The sequence below is a fragment of the Podarcis tiliguerta genome (assembly GCF_965153285.1).
Source record: "Podarcis tiliguerta genome assembly, chromosome: 6".
NCBI lineage: Eukaryota > Metazoa > Chordata > Lepidosauria > Squamata > Lacertidae > Podarcis > Podarcis tiliguerta.
The window spans coordinates 34,302,172-34,318,426 of record NC_139539.1 but is presented as its reverse complement, the minus strand read 5'-3'; the positions used below and the strand labels follow the sequence as shown (position 1 = coordinate 34,318,426).

The following is a 16,255-nucleotide window of genomic DNA, read 5'->3' as shown; positions in this document are numbered from 1 at the left end:
AACATTTACAGGTTTGCCGCGTTCGTAACCTGAAAAAACGCAACGTGAAGCAAACGCAACTCGAGGTATGACTGTAAATAACCTTTTGTCACCATTTTTTCAGCCTGGGAAGAAGAGTGGTCTGTCAAACTGCAGATAACTCAATAAAGAACCTTATCAGTTCCTTGGCAGTTCACGGACACCTTTCATCCTTCCTTCCAACTGAAGATATATGAGCAATTATACTTCCAATTAAATTGAATTCCAAGTCTTCTTTGTGTTATTCAGTTCACTTTGTAAATAATAAAGGATGGGGAAGAGTCAGCTGTAAGTTTCCATCATAAACCTTCTGCAAAATAGAGCTTTCCTCCCTCTTTCCTTTTTTTACAGAGACAGTTCCGTTTGATGTTATATTCTATATTTATAATCCAATTTCTTCCAACCTCGCTTGTACAAATATAATTTGGACTAACATTCAGAGGAGGGTTGCCGAATCATAAATGTAGAGAAGAAAACTTTAAATAAATAAACCATAGGCTCCCTCCCTGCACCGTCTTTTGCACCGAATGAAGTCTTATCTCAAGTTCAAACCTTAAAGTCCTTGCAGTTGGTTTGTTCCACAGTTTGTGATCTCATCCCTTCTAGCACATGTCTGTACTTTGGTCCAATTAAGCTCTAATTAACAGGAGAACCTCTGCTTCCTAATGGCAGCATTGGAGGGTTTTCGGCAGGCAAAGTGCTTTTATACTCAGTGCCTCCTTGCCCCTTGCATTCCATGCCGGAGCGAGAGCCAGGTACCAAGATGAACTGCAAGTGAAGCCTGTTCTCCTTGTCCCTGGGGGTAATTTGCAATGATAATTACCCTCAATCTTCTTGTTTTTCCTTCGCCAACAATCTCCCACTGTGGGGGTTGCCTTCATTAAGGCAGAGCAGAACTAGAAGCCACAAAAGTAATATATTTGGCATATTTTTTCCTTTTGTAAATAGTGTCATTATGTGCAAGGTACTTCTAATCTCTCTCTTCTGTCTTGATCAGAGCATCGTGGTCCCCCATCAGGAACAAACTCTGCCAAGCAGAGTCCAGCCCTACAGCATCGGCCAATGGGAACAGTGCCAGCCAGCTCTTTGTCTACTGACAGGTACAAATACTTTTGTTTTTTTCTTATTTTTAGGCCACTTAGAAAAAAGGGAGTCAAGAAGGTAACTCTTTTTGTCTTTTCTATCTGTGGTCAAAACAAGTTAATTTTCTGGGACGCTTTCTTAACTCAGGAATTGATCTAGTCCCAGTGCAGAGGACTTGTTCTCATCTGGTTTCTTGAGGGTTATGTTTACACCAAGGGTGGGAAACCTTTTTTGCTCCAGGAGACACAGATCCCAGCATCATGTGCCAAATGAATTGGGCATGAATTAGCACTGGAAAAACATGCCCTGCTATGTAAAATATCAAGTACCGTATTTTTCCGAATATAGGACGCCCCCTTGTATAAGACCCCCCTATTTTGGGGGACTCAATTTTAGGGAAATGGGGGGAAATGGCCCAAAGTTGTTGAGCCTCTCCCCCCACGCAGCTGTGGGCAGGAACACTCCATAGATGGTTTCCCGTGCCCAGCAGCATCGGGGGAAGTTGCACTCCCAGAAGCGCAACCTCTCCTGATGCCGCCTCGCACACGAAACGACCCAGGGAGCACCCCCTGCACCCAGCAGCATTGGGGTTAGTTGCATTCCCGCCAATGAGCTGGCTGGTGGCACGCAGCTCCCCCCCCCATGTAGCTGCGGGCAGGAAACACCCCCCAGATCGCTCCCCACTCACTGCGGCATTGGGGTAAGCCGCGGTCCCGCCAATGAGCTGACTGGCAGCATGCCGCTCCCCCTCCCCATGCCACTATCCATGTATTGGACGACCCCAGTTTTTTGATGTGAATTTTGAGTCAAAAAACCTCATCCGATACATGGAAAGATACGGTATGAATGTTGCTTCATGCTTGTTTTTCTTCATTGGGTGGGTTATGCCTAGGAAAGCAGGGAAACTCATGAAAGTCTTCTGGGTCAGCCATATAACCCAAGACACCTCCTCTAGTTCTTTTCCTGCCCAGGATGGAGCTTTTTCTTCCAGTTATTCCTCTTCAGTCTCTGCAGACTGCCCCCCACATTGCTTCTCTGAATCAAACTCTCCCCTTTGTTCAAAATCATTGTCAGTCTCCCTCCCCACAACTTTATATTTTAAAGAAAACCTCTTCTCCCCGCCCAGCCCCCTTTCTGGCTTTGCTTTTTCTGTTGTCTTTCCTCCCTTCCCCAGGGCTCTGTTTAGAAGGCAGGCAAAAGCTGCAATAAAAAAAAGACAACGGTATGTTAGGATTGTTAAGCAGAACACTATTGTCACTAAGAAGCCTCCAACATGGCCAGTCGGAGACTTCCAGGAACCATTCGGTTTCAGCACCTCCCTACATTGGTTGCATGTTCCTGTTTTCAGCAGGGAACAGGATCACTCACTGTAGGCAGCAGGATTTAATCTCCATTCATCAACCCATGAGTGGAGATTAAAGGCTGGTGTAAGATTAGGGACATAAAAGGGAAGAAGGGGGGGGGACCCTCAAAAGGCTTTGCAAGACTCCCTCTCCCTCCTGCTCTAAGTCCCCATCTCACTCTGATCTTAAAGGGAGCATTTTGCAAGCAAAGGCAAAGCATGGAAAAACTCTTCCCCATCCCCTTCAAAGCACTGCAGAGAATCAGTATTGCCAAAGCCACTGTCCTGCCAGCTGATGACGCCATGGATGCTCTCCAGTTTTCATCCAGAGCTATTTCAGATTTCAGCACTGGCATGTAGGACATGATTACATTGCCACTGAAGACCACAATTGTTGTTGTTGGTATCCATTTGCCTTGAGAGATATATTTTAATAATAAATAATAATAATAATAATTAATAATAATAATAGTGTTAGTTTATTTTGCTCCGGCCCTTGAGCTGATATGGCTCATCTTGCCTTGAGCCCAGCAGAGTTTAATCCCAGTCCGCAAATGAAAGGCTGAAGCAGGTATGGTGCTACATTGCTATGCTTTATTTCTAAGCTATGCTGAGAGCATACAAACATACATCTTGCCTCTGTGAGAGCAGAGAGCAACTCCAACCAAGAAACGACAGAACAAAGAAACAGGAAACCAGTGAACGTCACATCCAGTCTCCCTTTCCCGTGAGAATCCAACAGTAACTGAACTGTGGAATGCAAACATAGTCCCATGACTACCAGCTGCTGCTCAGTGAGGGAAACAGAAACCAACAAGTAGTAGCAGTAGTAGTAGTAATAATGACATCAACCCTGCCCATCTGATTGGGTTGCCCCAGTTTATATAAATAAACAAACATCCCTCTGCTTCCTTTAATTTCAGGAGTGCTACGGAAGCTGATACTGGAAAAGAACAATGCAACAGTTTCAAGCACTTCTCGTCATCGGAAGGTGTTTCATCTGTCACAGGGAGCAAACTATCTCAGGTATAAACTCTTCTCTGGACAACAGCTCTGTTAAACTGGTATCTATTGTTTGAGGCCGAAACTTCCCATAGCAAATATAGGGATAGGTAAGACTTTGTGTCACAGTCACTGCAGTGGATATTCTACAAACGCTATAAAAACAGCAAAATTCATGAAACTCCTTGCTTTGAACTCCAAGGACTGGTTCAAATCTAACAAGAACTTTTTGGTAGAAGTGTTCAACAGTGGAACAGACTCCCTTGGTAGATTGTGAACTCTCCTTCCTTGGAGGTTTTTAAGCAGAGGTTGCATGGTCATCTGTCATGGATGCTTTAGTTGAGATTCCTACGTTGCAAGGGGTTGGAGTAGATTAACCTCGAGGTCCCTTCCAACTCTACGATTCTGTTATTCTATGTTACCATCACTCCTAACTTTATAAATGTCAAGTGCTTCATGTACTGTATTGGAGCTTAGAAATTAAAGAGGCAGCAGCAACATTTTGTGGAGAACGTAATTCCACATAGTTGATTGGAATATTTAAAGTGCAGGAACTCCATTGGTGGTTTTGAGGGTGGAGATGGGCTAATTTGGAAGCAGATCCCATAGAATGTACTGTTCTGAATTCAGGAGCCACCTGGTGGCTGCCATGTGCAATGTCTGTAGCAGTGCAATACACTGACCGTACCAGAGTTCACCAATCTTCATAGGTTTTGGGGCACATTTGGAAACCTGACAAACTACCATGGGCACCATAAACACATACGAACAGCCACCCTGCAGCTGTGCATCCCACAACTATGCATGGCCACATTTAACAAAATGTAGTGTTTAAAAATAAACCACAACTTGCAGAAGAATTCCTCTAGCATTACAGTAAGGCTCAGGTGCTTCATAAGACAATAAAGGACTAGGACAACATGGGACATGTTTGCTGGTCCTAGGCACTCCATCCTCCACATCAGGATTTGGGCCTGAAAAAAAACAAGCAAAAGTGTGGGTGCCTGGGTGGTAAGTTGTAAGAAAGCACTATTTGTGACATTGCACGGCATCATTTATGTTAAACTGTCAACCTTAGCTTTTCGTTTCTCAGCTTTGTAGAGCTTGAGCCAACATGAGACAGTCTGAACTCTGGTCTTAAACTAGCAGGGTTTTTTAAATCATTTAATCTTCAGGTGACTAGAATCAATATGAAGTGGGAAATTGGGATATTATTGGAAGATCTAGTAGTCTGTTTAAGGATGGAGTGCTATGCTTTACATAAAGCTTGCCGGGTTACATCTGTGGTAGAAGCCTTGGCTACTTTTGATAAAGAACTTAAAACGTCACTGCAACTTCAGTTTATCCCTAACTGGTTAAGCTAGAATAGTTGTATTTCCAGGGACTCATAATAATTTTCTCACTAAATCCTCATACTTCTAAAAGTAACAGGGGGGTGGGGGGGCATAGCTATTACAGTTGTGCAGAGTTTCTGGCCTAGACTTCGGTGCTAAAGAAATGGGAAAGAGCACGTTTGCATCCTTTTTCGGAAGAACTTATGTTGGCCTTGTAAGTTTTAAAGTAAATAGAGTCTACATGTAGAATTAGTTGAGGAATTACTAAATCTGCACCAGAGGATTGGGAGAAACCCTAGAATATACGTAGGGGATATGGGGGTGGGGAGAGGGAAAGAACGTTCCGTTGCACAAGCAGAAATCCTTGTGCTGACAGGCTGTTCACTTAGCACTTCATTCCACCCAATATGACTAAATAAGCATTGAGCTATATTGCATATCCCTGTCAATGGCTAACGCTGGCACAAATATATGCATGCATATCAGCTAATATACAGGGCAAAACACTTTTAAATGCTACATCTGCAGCATGGAGACCAAAGTCGGGTAAGCACTTTGCAGCAGCCCCTATATGGGGGCTTGGCTCTCAGTCAAAATAAAAATCAGGATGATCTTTAGGAAGAACTTCCTGACAGTAAGAGCTGTTCGACAGTGGAATTTGCTGCCAAGGAGTGTGGTGGAGTCTCCTTCTTTGGAGGTCTTTAAGCAGAGGCTTGACAACCATATGTCAGGAGTGCTCTGATGGTGTTTCCTGCTTGGCAGGGGGTTGGACTCGATGGCCCTTGTGGTCTCTTCCAACTCTATGATTCTATGATTCTTCTATGATTCTAGGAAAGCCACTTTTCATTTGCAATCTTATGTTAAGATCTTCCTGAGTCAACTTTTTCTCCCTGAGCTTGTACTTGAGAGATCAGGATCTGTCTTAGGCTCACTTTCTTCCCCAGTTTCTTCACTGTATGGAGAAGTAAAGAACAGAAGTGGGAGACCCCAAATTCATGATCTCACTGAGTGAAAAAATTTAAGCTTGTGCCTGAGCTCTTCCTGGGTGCATTGCTGAAGGTGTGTGTGTGTGTACGTACGTTGCCTGATATGTGAACTTCATTTCTGCTTAGATCATCCTTTGAATTTAAGAAACTGAAGCTTTCTCTAACAATATAGTAAGGAAGATCTCTTTCCAGTGTGATCTAAGTCTGCTCTGTGTTTTCTTCTCAGATCCCTGGATGTTATCCTGTAGAATTGGAGAGAGGTCCTCGAGGTTTTGGATTTAGCCTTCGTGGAGGAAAGGAGTATAACATGGGGTTGTTTATTCTTCGGCTTGCTGAAGATGGCCCTGCCATTAAAGATGGGAGAATTCATGTGAGTATCTAATAGGTGTTTATTTTTGGGGGGGGGGGTGGGCTTAATCACCTAAGATTCTTAAAGACTAAATTGGCTGACCTTGCTTGGTGTTTCAGGCCCTATTATTATTATTATTATTATTATTATTATTATTATTATTATACAGCATAAGTATTGTCATTGCCACTCTACCTTGTTTGCATCAACTCCCAAATAGTTACCAGAGTATTTGCTGGGGCTCTTCAGCAAAGATAGCCAATGTGGCAGCCTCCAGTTGTTGGCCAGGTAGTTGTAGTCCAACTGCATCTGGAGGCCACCATTTTGACTGTCCCTGCTCTAAGGGTGTACTCCCCCCCCCCCCCGAAATATGCCATGGGATTCATCTCAAGTAGTGTCCCTTACTAGAGCCCCAAACCTGAACACATATTCATGTTTCCTGCCTTCCTCTCCCCCCCCCTTTAATCTTGAATTTATACAGTTTCACCCAGACACTAATATACCCAATGGTGAATCAGTAGAAAAGGGAGACATAACCTCTGTTGTCGTGAAATAATAAGTAGCTTATGTTGGCAAATGCCAAAGTAGGTGTTAAAAGCATATGAGCAAATGCATGAATTAGTGACAAACAGAAGGGCAATGTTGCCAGAGGTTGCTATATATTATTTTGGAGGATGAGCAGGTGAGTGAGCTCTTCTATGACTTTGCCAGTGCTGCTTTTTCAAGAGTCTCAACCTCAACAGCCATGCCTTTCCTACTACCAAGCATATGTCCCACTTAGCATATTGGCATACTTTTTTTAACAAAGGGTGTGCATCAGGAGCCTCTAAAAGTAGCTCCAGGGCACTGGAACTCCAACACAGTATTTATTGGATCATACTCTCTTCTTTACACTTCTAAACAAATAAAATAAAACAAATACTTTCCATTTTATGTAAGCCCATCTGCCCAGAGTAACCTCATTGGTCACCTGGTAACACTGAGAAAAATGAAGACTTTGTTTACAGTTCTTCCCTGCTGGTTGCAGTTTTGAACAGACTCTTTCTCAAGACTCTACAGTGTTCACTGAGATGTATGCTATAAACAAATTTAATGATGTAAATTTTATTACTGCAGTATACCACTTTTCATTTTAGAATCAATTTGCAAACCATAAAATTATATCTGCAAGGATGTTTCTAGTGGCCCACGGTATATTTTGTTTATAGGAACCTAGATGCAGCTGTGCTGCTTGTGGTATATGGCTGTTAAGGCATTGCTTCCACACTTTTTATTGCAGAAGTCTAAGGGAGTGATGAATTTGCCTGTAATTGGACAAAATACACATAAGCTAATAAAACTTGAAACCAGTTACAAATCGGAGCCTCAAGAGCTGTCCCCTGCTTTTTCCTGCCAATGTAGATCTTCTTTCCTAAACGAATGTTCTCACTGAAATGAACTCTTTCTCCTTCAAAATATCTTTTCATCCATACAGTAAATATCTAGAGGGAGTTTTTCACAGCACTGTGAGTTGTTTCTATTTTTCAAGCAAGAAACTGCTCCAAACGACTAGAATGCGATTCTGCTTCCCCACCTTAAATGGAACCTGTTCCCTCCCCCTTTTACTCCCCGAGGTGTCAGGCTCCATCCAGCCCTGTATTGTGTAGAATGACTGCACCTTGTATATAACAGTGCCATCTGCTGGTCAGTTAACAGCACTGCAATATACACTTTGTAATTCTTGGGTTGCATTTCACACCTCAATGACAACCCTTCCATCTCTCTCCGCCCCCAGTTCCACAGCTGGCCTTTAGCATTGTCCTTCAGCAGTCATATGTAGGTGCCAGCTCACAGAATGTAAAGCTGTTTTGAAGTTATCTAGAGTAGGTCAGTACCTGGAATTCCAGGTGATAATTGGGATGCTATTCATGGGTTCAGCAGATTTTATAACAGTATGAATATTGTTAGCCACTTTGAATTGAATATGCGACAAAACAGGATTTGCTTAAGCAGGTTCTATGTATAAGGCAAGAATTTGAAGTGCCCTTTGTGTTTAATATGGATGCTTTTCTTTCCTAGGTTGGGGACCAGATTGTTGAGATCAATGGGGAGCCGACCCAAGGAATCACCCATACCCGAGCCATTGAATTGATTCAGTCTGGAGGAAATAAAGTTCTCCTCCTTTTGCGACCAGGAACCGGCTTAATACCAGATCATGGTAATATGGTACTTCTGTCCTGTTTATGGATCTGATGAATGAGAGGGAGTGACTGTCTTAGCCTGTTCTGTATGTTGCAGATGCTGCTGTTCTTCAGTGTTAGAAGAGCATTAACTCTGCTATCTCCTCCAGAGACAAGGTCAAGCAGACTTACATCTATATCTGCTTTCATACCTGAAGGCAGATCAGAGTTTCATGAGAGCTTTGTTTGCCAGAGTCAGCTAGTTGCCTAGAAATAATCTTCCCCATTTCCCGCTCCTTCTGTGCTGACTGTATGCTCTTTTTCTTCCTTGTCTTCCTGTATCACCTAGAGGAAAATGAGGTATATCCCCAAGGCCCAGGCATTGTTCTCCCTCCTCACCCAACCCTCAGCTATCCCCCAAGAGAAACAGTGATGTAGGTCCTTTGCCATCCACACATACGAGTCCTTGAAGTCTTTGCAGAGGTGATACAGGCAGACACACAGAGAGAGGGAATTGACATGAATAATGTAGAGGCATTAAATTCCCCCAGTCAAAGGTAAATAATGTTCAAATGCACTAGAGCAAGGGTAGCCAATGTGGTGCCTTCCAGATGGTCTACAACTGCCAGCACCCCTTCAGTATAGCCCAGTAGTCAGGGATCATGAAAGCTGTAGTCTTACAAGCTCTGGACTTTACCTGGTTAGGGAAGGCAGCACTAGAGAAAAAGAAAACTGTTGGGTACTATATTTGGAAGGACTGATAAAAGACACAGAAGTCTCAGCCCCCAGAGGATCTTGTGAGATCAGTCTATTTTCCCATGAGTGGACTCCTTTGTTTCATTCCTTTACAGGAATTTGTGCCAAATAGTCTCTGAAAGTGACATCAATCAACGCGTTATATTGAGCTGTATTAGTCTGAAAGTAACTTTCCACAAGAGTGGAGCAGTTTGCAACAGATTTCGCCCCTTAACTGAATAACCCTAAGAAAATTGAGGTGATCCCTTTTGGGTGCAAACATTCTAAACAGACACGGGAACTTGAGTGGCTAAGGGGGATAGGGACACTTCAGCACTTTCTCTCTGAACACACATACAAGAGCAACCACAGAGACCTGAGGGTCTGTTTATTTAAGGCACTGTGACTACCAGGCTTCCTTGGTGGAGCATACTCAAGCAGGTCTTGCAAGCACAGGACAGTAAGGAATAGCGTGATTCTTTTTATTCTCACTATGCCAGCTCTTGCACTCTGCTTGTGAATCGTACATTTCTGATGAAGTCTTTTGCTGTGTGCTGTGATTTTGGTATATAGTCCTGGGCTTTTTCTCTTCCTCCCTCAGGTTTGGCTCCTTCCAGTTTGTGCTCCTACGTGAAACCTGAGCAGCATTAAAGCTTTCAGTGCTTTTCTTGGTCTTTCCTTAAAGACTTGGTAAATCTGCATGTCTTGTGATTGACCTCTTTTTATTTGCTTCAAACAGTAGTTTTTCGCTCTCCTTGTTTTCAGTTTTCTTTTGGCATGTATTGCTTAAGTGTAGTCTATCACTGATGCAGAAGAATAAATTTTAGGAGTCCTGCATTTCACAAGCCTTACCAGCTAAATAAATCCCAGAGCCTTTCCATGTGTCAGCAGAGATCATTGTCCTTCCTAGCACATCTCCAAATCAGTGATTTTTCCCAACTGTTCTACGTAACATACACTATGGTGGTTACTCTCTCTTGAGAGAAACAGCAGAGGGCAGCATGAAAACACAAACAAACAAAAAGAGGTAAAGCCTCAAAACAGTGCAAAGGTATGTAGGGTGCTCTAAAGAAAGATGTGAAATACTCAGCACATTTCAGTTTCAACTTTCCTCGGGGTCAAAGGCTATAACTGGTTAAAGGCATCATGCTTTGTTGAAGTGCTCTACTCATTTATAGTATTTGCCTCTGAGAAAGGTTGAAATCCAGCTGCATTGGGCATTTTGTTTCTTTTATTAAAATTGTGTATTTTATGATTTCATGGTTTTGTGGCATACCACCATGAATTATTATTATTATTTGAGTTGGTGGTTTATGAATATTGTTATAAGCTACATTGAATTAAATGTGCCCTACATACTCAGCACCATTTTGAAGATTTGTGTCCCTTTCATTTATTCTCTCTCCAGCCCATTCTGCAAACCCCAGGCATACACTTCCCTAGACCCTGTGGGACAAATTCTTACCCTGAAATGTAAAGGAATAATAAGACTCTTGTTTTAATTACCGTGCAGTGTTGTGGTTAACAGGAAAGTGAGTTAATGTAGATTGCAGTTTTTGGTTGTTGTAGTGGAAGAGTTGAGCATGCACAGAAATCAGGTTTGCAAAGCAGGGAGGGATGTGCACACGTGGGGGATATGCAGCACTTGTTAAATAGTTATTAGCAAAAGAATACATGACCTGCAGTCTGTAAAACCTAATTTGTTGTCTTGCCATATAGAGACATAAGTTGGTTTTTCATTGTACGAGTTGTTGTGTTTTTATATAGCTTAAAACTGGAAGGGCTTTAAATGTTGAGAACACATCCTTATTGCTTAATGGCATATTTGTCCTTGTTCTGATGCAGGTGATCTGGATAGTTTGAATCCAACATCCTCAAGTGTAACACACGGTGAACAGACACCACTTCCCTCATCTTCACATTCTGCTTCCACATCTGAAGCATCTCATTTGCCAGGACCAGAAGAAGCTTTAGTGAAAGTCCAGACGCCTGAGAAACTGGAAGAACTGAAGAAAACTGTGCCTGAAAAGAAAAGCACTTTAATGGAAAACCACTTGGAGATTAAGAATGCAACTTCTGCACAAAAGAATGTGAACAAACGGGACCACCCCTCCAGTCCAGGTGATAAGGTGGTACACAGTACTGCACAGTTGGCAGTGGGCAATGCAACCAGCAGAGGCAGATCAGCCAGCCCAAAAAAGTTGAGCAATAGTACTTCCAAAGGCCATAATCAAGCACCATGCAACAGCCCTCGAATGGGTGAACCTAAAAAAACCACCAAGGGTTGCTTAGACCAGCCAGAAAGTCCCAAAAGACGCGAAAACAAGGAAAAGAGAGGCAGATCTGCCAGTCCCCAGAAATATCCAAAGAAAGAAAGAAGCAGAGATAATCTGAACACAGAGCAAAGATTAACAGAATTTAAAAGTGGAACACCTGTTAGTGAAAAGCACACAACTGTGCTACCAATAGAAAAAGTGAAATTAGGAGGCATAAAAGAAGTCACAAAGCAAAACATATCTGGGAAGGATGAGAAATGCCCTTCAGAGACAGCACATTACAAGTTAGAGGAGCAGTCTCTTCCACTTTCTGAGGCTAATCAACTTAGAAAGAAAACACTGGAAGATGAAAAAATCAAAAGCTCTAACCAATTAAAAATGGCAGGTCTTCCTGATGATTCAGTACTTTCTGGAGATAACAACACTAGGCTTGAAGCAGAAGAGCCTGTTGTCCTGAACAAATACAGAGACAATGACCTGGAGTCAGCTGATAAAACCAAAGAGGATGGAATTTTCAAAGCTGAGAGCAGATCTCCTGTGAAGAAAGCTATAACTCCTGGACCTTGGAAGGTACCAAGTGCAAGCAGAGTCACAAAAGCAACAGGTGTGACTGACAAACGGGTTTGACTGACAAACTTTTTTAGAACATATTTTAATCAGGTTTCTAATGTGGCCACTTAAAACAGTTTTTCTTTTCACAAAACTGTCATTTTTTCAGACACTGTGATGAACAGAAAGTACATTTGATTGGAAGTTAAATTAGGCTGCATGAAGGACCTTTTGGATTGCATATATGAAACTCTTCAAAAGCTGCTGTCCTTTGGTCCCTTTGAAGGTGGTGTCCGGCTGCTCCTGATGTTGCACTGCTAAGGCTTTCTGATAGTATTGTGAGATAATGAACAAAATTATTTAATGCCTATTATCAGTGTAATCATGACTCACTACTCTTGTTCTTGTGCCAAGTTATCTACTGTATCCTGTTGAATCTTCTGCATTTTCCACTGCCACAGAAAAGGGAAAAAAAAGTTTAAAAATGAGTATTTACTCAAGCATGCTGCATGTTTACATAGGGAATATTTCTGAGTTCTCGCTGCTCAAGCAAGAAGTTAGATGTGCTTGGTTTTCTTGGCTCTCTGGAGTCAGGGAGCAAACATGCCCCAAATGCCTTTTTTCACAAAGCTCTCTTCCACCCTCCTCAAACCTGTCAATACCAGCATAATAACTTTAAACAGGACAGTCCCCCTTTATATGTGCTTTCTTGTCATTTGCTCTCTTCACTACCTTGTTTGAGTTGTCCATTCCAACTTTAAAATATGTGATACAAATTTAAATCCGAAAGCTGAGTAGTTTTAAAATCACAACAGTTCTCTTAATTTCAGCGTGATTATATTGAAGTAAGTGGCTTCAGGATTGCCACGAAATTATATCCTGATTCTTATTTTTTAACAAGCACTTTTAACATTAGTTATTAAACATGCAGAGTGTGCATATGCTTTCAAGCTTACTGCCATGCTGTTTGTCAGCATCTCCCATCTGTTGTTTGTTTTTTTGCTTAATGCTGTCTAAACGCTTGAATATTTCCTGCCTTGGCTCAAAATTCAAGATCTTAAAACACAGCAGAGTAAACCGATCCACCAAAGTCAAATTCTCAAGAATTGTCCTTGCTTATCGCTATTACTAGAAGACCTTACTTTGTTTTCCATTTTTTTGCGTACCTCTCTTACTTCTGTGTGAGTGTAAATATGATAGTGAGGAATGTTAACAGTGGAGCACATTTGCACCTCAGACGTGTAGTTAATTGTGATGGGATTTGAGGAGATGGCAAGCTGCAAGAATGGAGACTTTGAATTTTACATCATTCTAGCAATGGATTTGGCAGCCTCTGAATGAGCTTTTGTGAGTTTGATCCATGCCCCTTATGTTACCCTAAATCAAAGATTTCCACATTTTGTCAGGGAGCTTCCTCTTCCAGTAGGCTGTTTTATTAGGCTGTATTAGTAGGCTGTATTAGACTTCTTTCTTCCAGCTTTCAAGTCTTGTTCTCTATTTTATATTTTATTCTTTCCCCTTTCTTCTCAAACTTATTTTCTTTCCTTCATCCCCTAGTTTCTCTTCCAGTCCTTTTTTTTACCTGTTCTGTTAGTTACAGTGTTTAAGTGATTTCTCAAACATGCAGAATGTTTTGTAATGGAACTTTCATTGCCTGTGTGTGTGTATGTGTGTTCGTTTTGGGAATGTCTTAATGCAATGTCTGGTTAATAAGTTCTGCAAGTTCTTTAGTGTTTTGAGCTTGTTTTGCTTTTTGCGCAGGAGTGTGTGTGTTTGAGATGGGACAAAACAAGTTCTTTCCAGCATAGCAGCACTGTGGCAAATGGATGTCTGCAAATTAAGGACACATTGTTAATATTGCCTTTTAAGAACTATACTACTGCTAACATTCTTCTCCCTTCCTCTCCCCTCTATTTTGTGAAATCCCTATCTACTAAAGGGGAAAAAATGCACAGCACTATTTTTCTTGCACAGTAATGTCCAAGCATTTAAAAAACATAAATCTAACGGTGGCATTCCTGTTTTGCTGACATATTAACCCTTTCTTTTTATCAGTTGCACTCTACTTTAGGCAGTCTGACAGTCAGTTTTACTGCTTTGTTGAACTGAATGAGACAAGCTTCTCCACTTCCTTTGCATGTGTAGTTCTTTGCATGTGCAGTAACTACTGTTACTGTGGCACTTCCCCTGAGCCAGTAGGAATAAGAGAAAAGTCATTCCCATTGCTGTTTGGAAATATTTATCTGTATAGAGCCCATCTATCTGCTCAAGGTTTTACCATTTCTGTTCCATTTTCACTTTTGCATGATACTGCTCAGCCTTATTCTGGAGAACAGCTGAAGTTGGCATTGTGTCGTAGTAACTACAGGCTTGCCACTGAGGGCTTTAGTGATGTCACTTTCAGAAGATTATTGCTTTGCATTCAACTCGATTGCTGACATACCCTTTTCACCTAGCCCTGCTGGGTCTGAATGCTTTGAGTGTGATGGAGAATAGATTGGTGAAGATATCTAGGATAGTGGTAATCCTGTGAACTCTTGAAATGGACTTTGATTGCTGAAGAATGAAATTCCTTAGATGCTGTCTGTGTGAGATATGATTTCACTGAAGCCTGGAATACTACTTCAAGAGGTGTACTTGCTTGGTGCTATTGTTACTGGTTTTGTATGACTATCCCTGTGTGGTGGCTGTGCTTATCCTGCTAGCTTGATCAGAAGCAACTGACATAAGTGACATCCAATTGCCCATTTAAAAGCACTAGGTCTCTAGAAAGCTGTTGATTAGCCCTTTCCTCACCACCACCTCTCAAGCTGACCATTGCAATGACAGTGAAAATGCTTGAGAAGGAAAAGTTGAAAGCATAAACGTACCTGTAATCAGAGCCTCAATAGGATGCCTGATGGCATTGGTCAGAATGGGAAATTGAATGGTGCAAGGTTGTCTGTTGTGCAATAGTCCTGCACTTTCATGATGGATTTGCTCATGTGGCACCCAGAAACATATACTGGTGTGATGATGCACATTTGAGTTACGTTAGAACATCTGTTCACCTTTTTAAAAATTTGTGCAAGGTGTATGTACGTTGGCTGTGAATTTACAGTATCTTACAGTTCCACATGGGTTTGTGCTTTTTATTTTTAAATGGTGTTTTCCCATCCCAACAATATCTGTGTTGCTTATTAATTTCTCTTGAGTTTTTAAAAGTTTAATGTGGCTCAAATGAATTCCTGTTTTGAACAGGAGGTTTTTAAAAGCCCTATATTCTTTGGACTTGGTTTTCCTAAGCATTTCTGTGGTGTGATGCTACCAAGACAAACCAGCTCTTGAGGAAATTGTTTTTTAAAAGACTAACAGCTGGTTAAACTCTTAATATAAAGAAAATTGTTTTTTGAAGTGTCTTTTGTTCTCTCATTTAAGAACTCAAGTTGCTGTAGGACGTATGTGCAAATATTGTAGAAAATTACTGTGAAAATATTTAATACTTGAGTTAGCCTATGTAGTTTAAATACCTTGACAAACATCATGAAACATCCCTTCAAGATTCTCTTATACTCTGTCACAGAATAGTGTTGAATGAAAACTGCAGAAATATCAAGATGACTTAGTAAAACTAAAATGGTTCCCCCCTCCATTATTCAGCAAGTAATCATTATCCATATGCAATTTAACCTTTAATGGCGTGACCTAATTTGTTGTCCTCTGTTTGATGTGAGCCCTTCTACCCAGAGACTTTGTATCTGTACTTAACTGCATAAAATGACTTTAGCAATGTGGCCTTGGAATGTTGAGAAACCTATGGTTGTACTGGATGTAAATGTTTATATATTGTACAGCACCTTTATATATACTTCTAAGGTTCTGATTAGAAAGAGACCTGTAAATCGCTCATTATTTTTTATATAGATACATTAAAAAGAGACTCTAGTTCATGGCTTCTGGAGTACTGTACTTTATGAAAATATCACCTCTTCAGTATTTTATGCATTAGAACAAGGGTATATAACTTTTTTCAGGCCAAGGGCCGCATTGGCCCCAGCTAACACTGTAAACGTGGGCATGACCATTTTTCAAAAGGGGGAAATTTTGGAGATCACAAAACTGTTTGGCATTGCAGAATCAAATTATGTAGAGTAAGAGAAATGGTTGGGAGGGATTGCAGGGCCACAAAAAACTATTGGGCAGAGTCAGACTGTGTTACCCACCTGCTACATTATAACTCTAGATTGGATGTAAAAGAGCATGAACCAGCAGGAAGGTACAAGTTCAAAAATTCTAAAATACATAGGCTCAATAGCATTGTTCATGCTTCTGCTTGTGTAGAAACATCTCAAAGATTTAATTTTACTTTTCTCACAGCTGTAGCACAATGTAAAATTCACCTTCCACCTGCAGCCAACACATCTCTCACAAATGGCCCTTTTA

General features: G+C 41.3%; 1 protein-coding gene across 5 annotated transcripts in view; it reads left to right on the top strand.

Moving 5' to 3' along the window:
- MAGI3 (membrane associated guanylate kinase, WW and PDZ domain containing 3) overlaps positions 1-15,766 on the top strand; it is a 108,648-nt gene extending 92,882 nt beyond the window's left edge. For 3 of the 5 annotated variants that reach the window (XM_083444230.1, XM_083444231.1, XM_083444229.1), the window contains 5 exons: positions 1,016-1,118; positions 3,367-3,469; positions 5,992-6,135; positions 8,173-8,311; positions 10,854-15,766. In XM_083444230.1, the coding sequence (XP_083300356.1) occupies positions 1,016-1,118; positions 3,367-3,469; positions 5,992-6,135; positions 8,173-8,311; positions 10,854-11,911 (1,547 nt within the window). In that variant the 3' untranslated portion in view covers positions 11,912-15,766. Of the gene's footprint in view, positions 1-1,015; positions 1,119-3,366; positions 3,470-5,991; positions 6,136-8,172; positions 8,312-9,609; positions 9,699-10,853 lie in introns of all 5 variants that reach the window. The other 2 variants (XM_083444232.1, XM_083444233.1) reach the window with 1 other exon arrangement.
- The last annotated feature ends 489 nt before the right edge of the window (positions 15,767-16,255 follow it).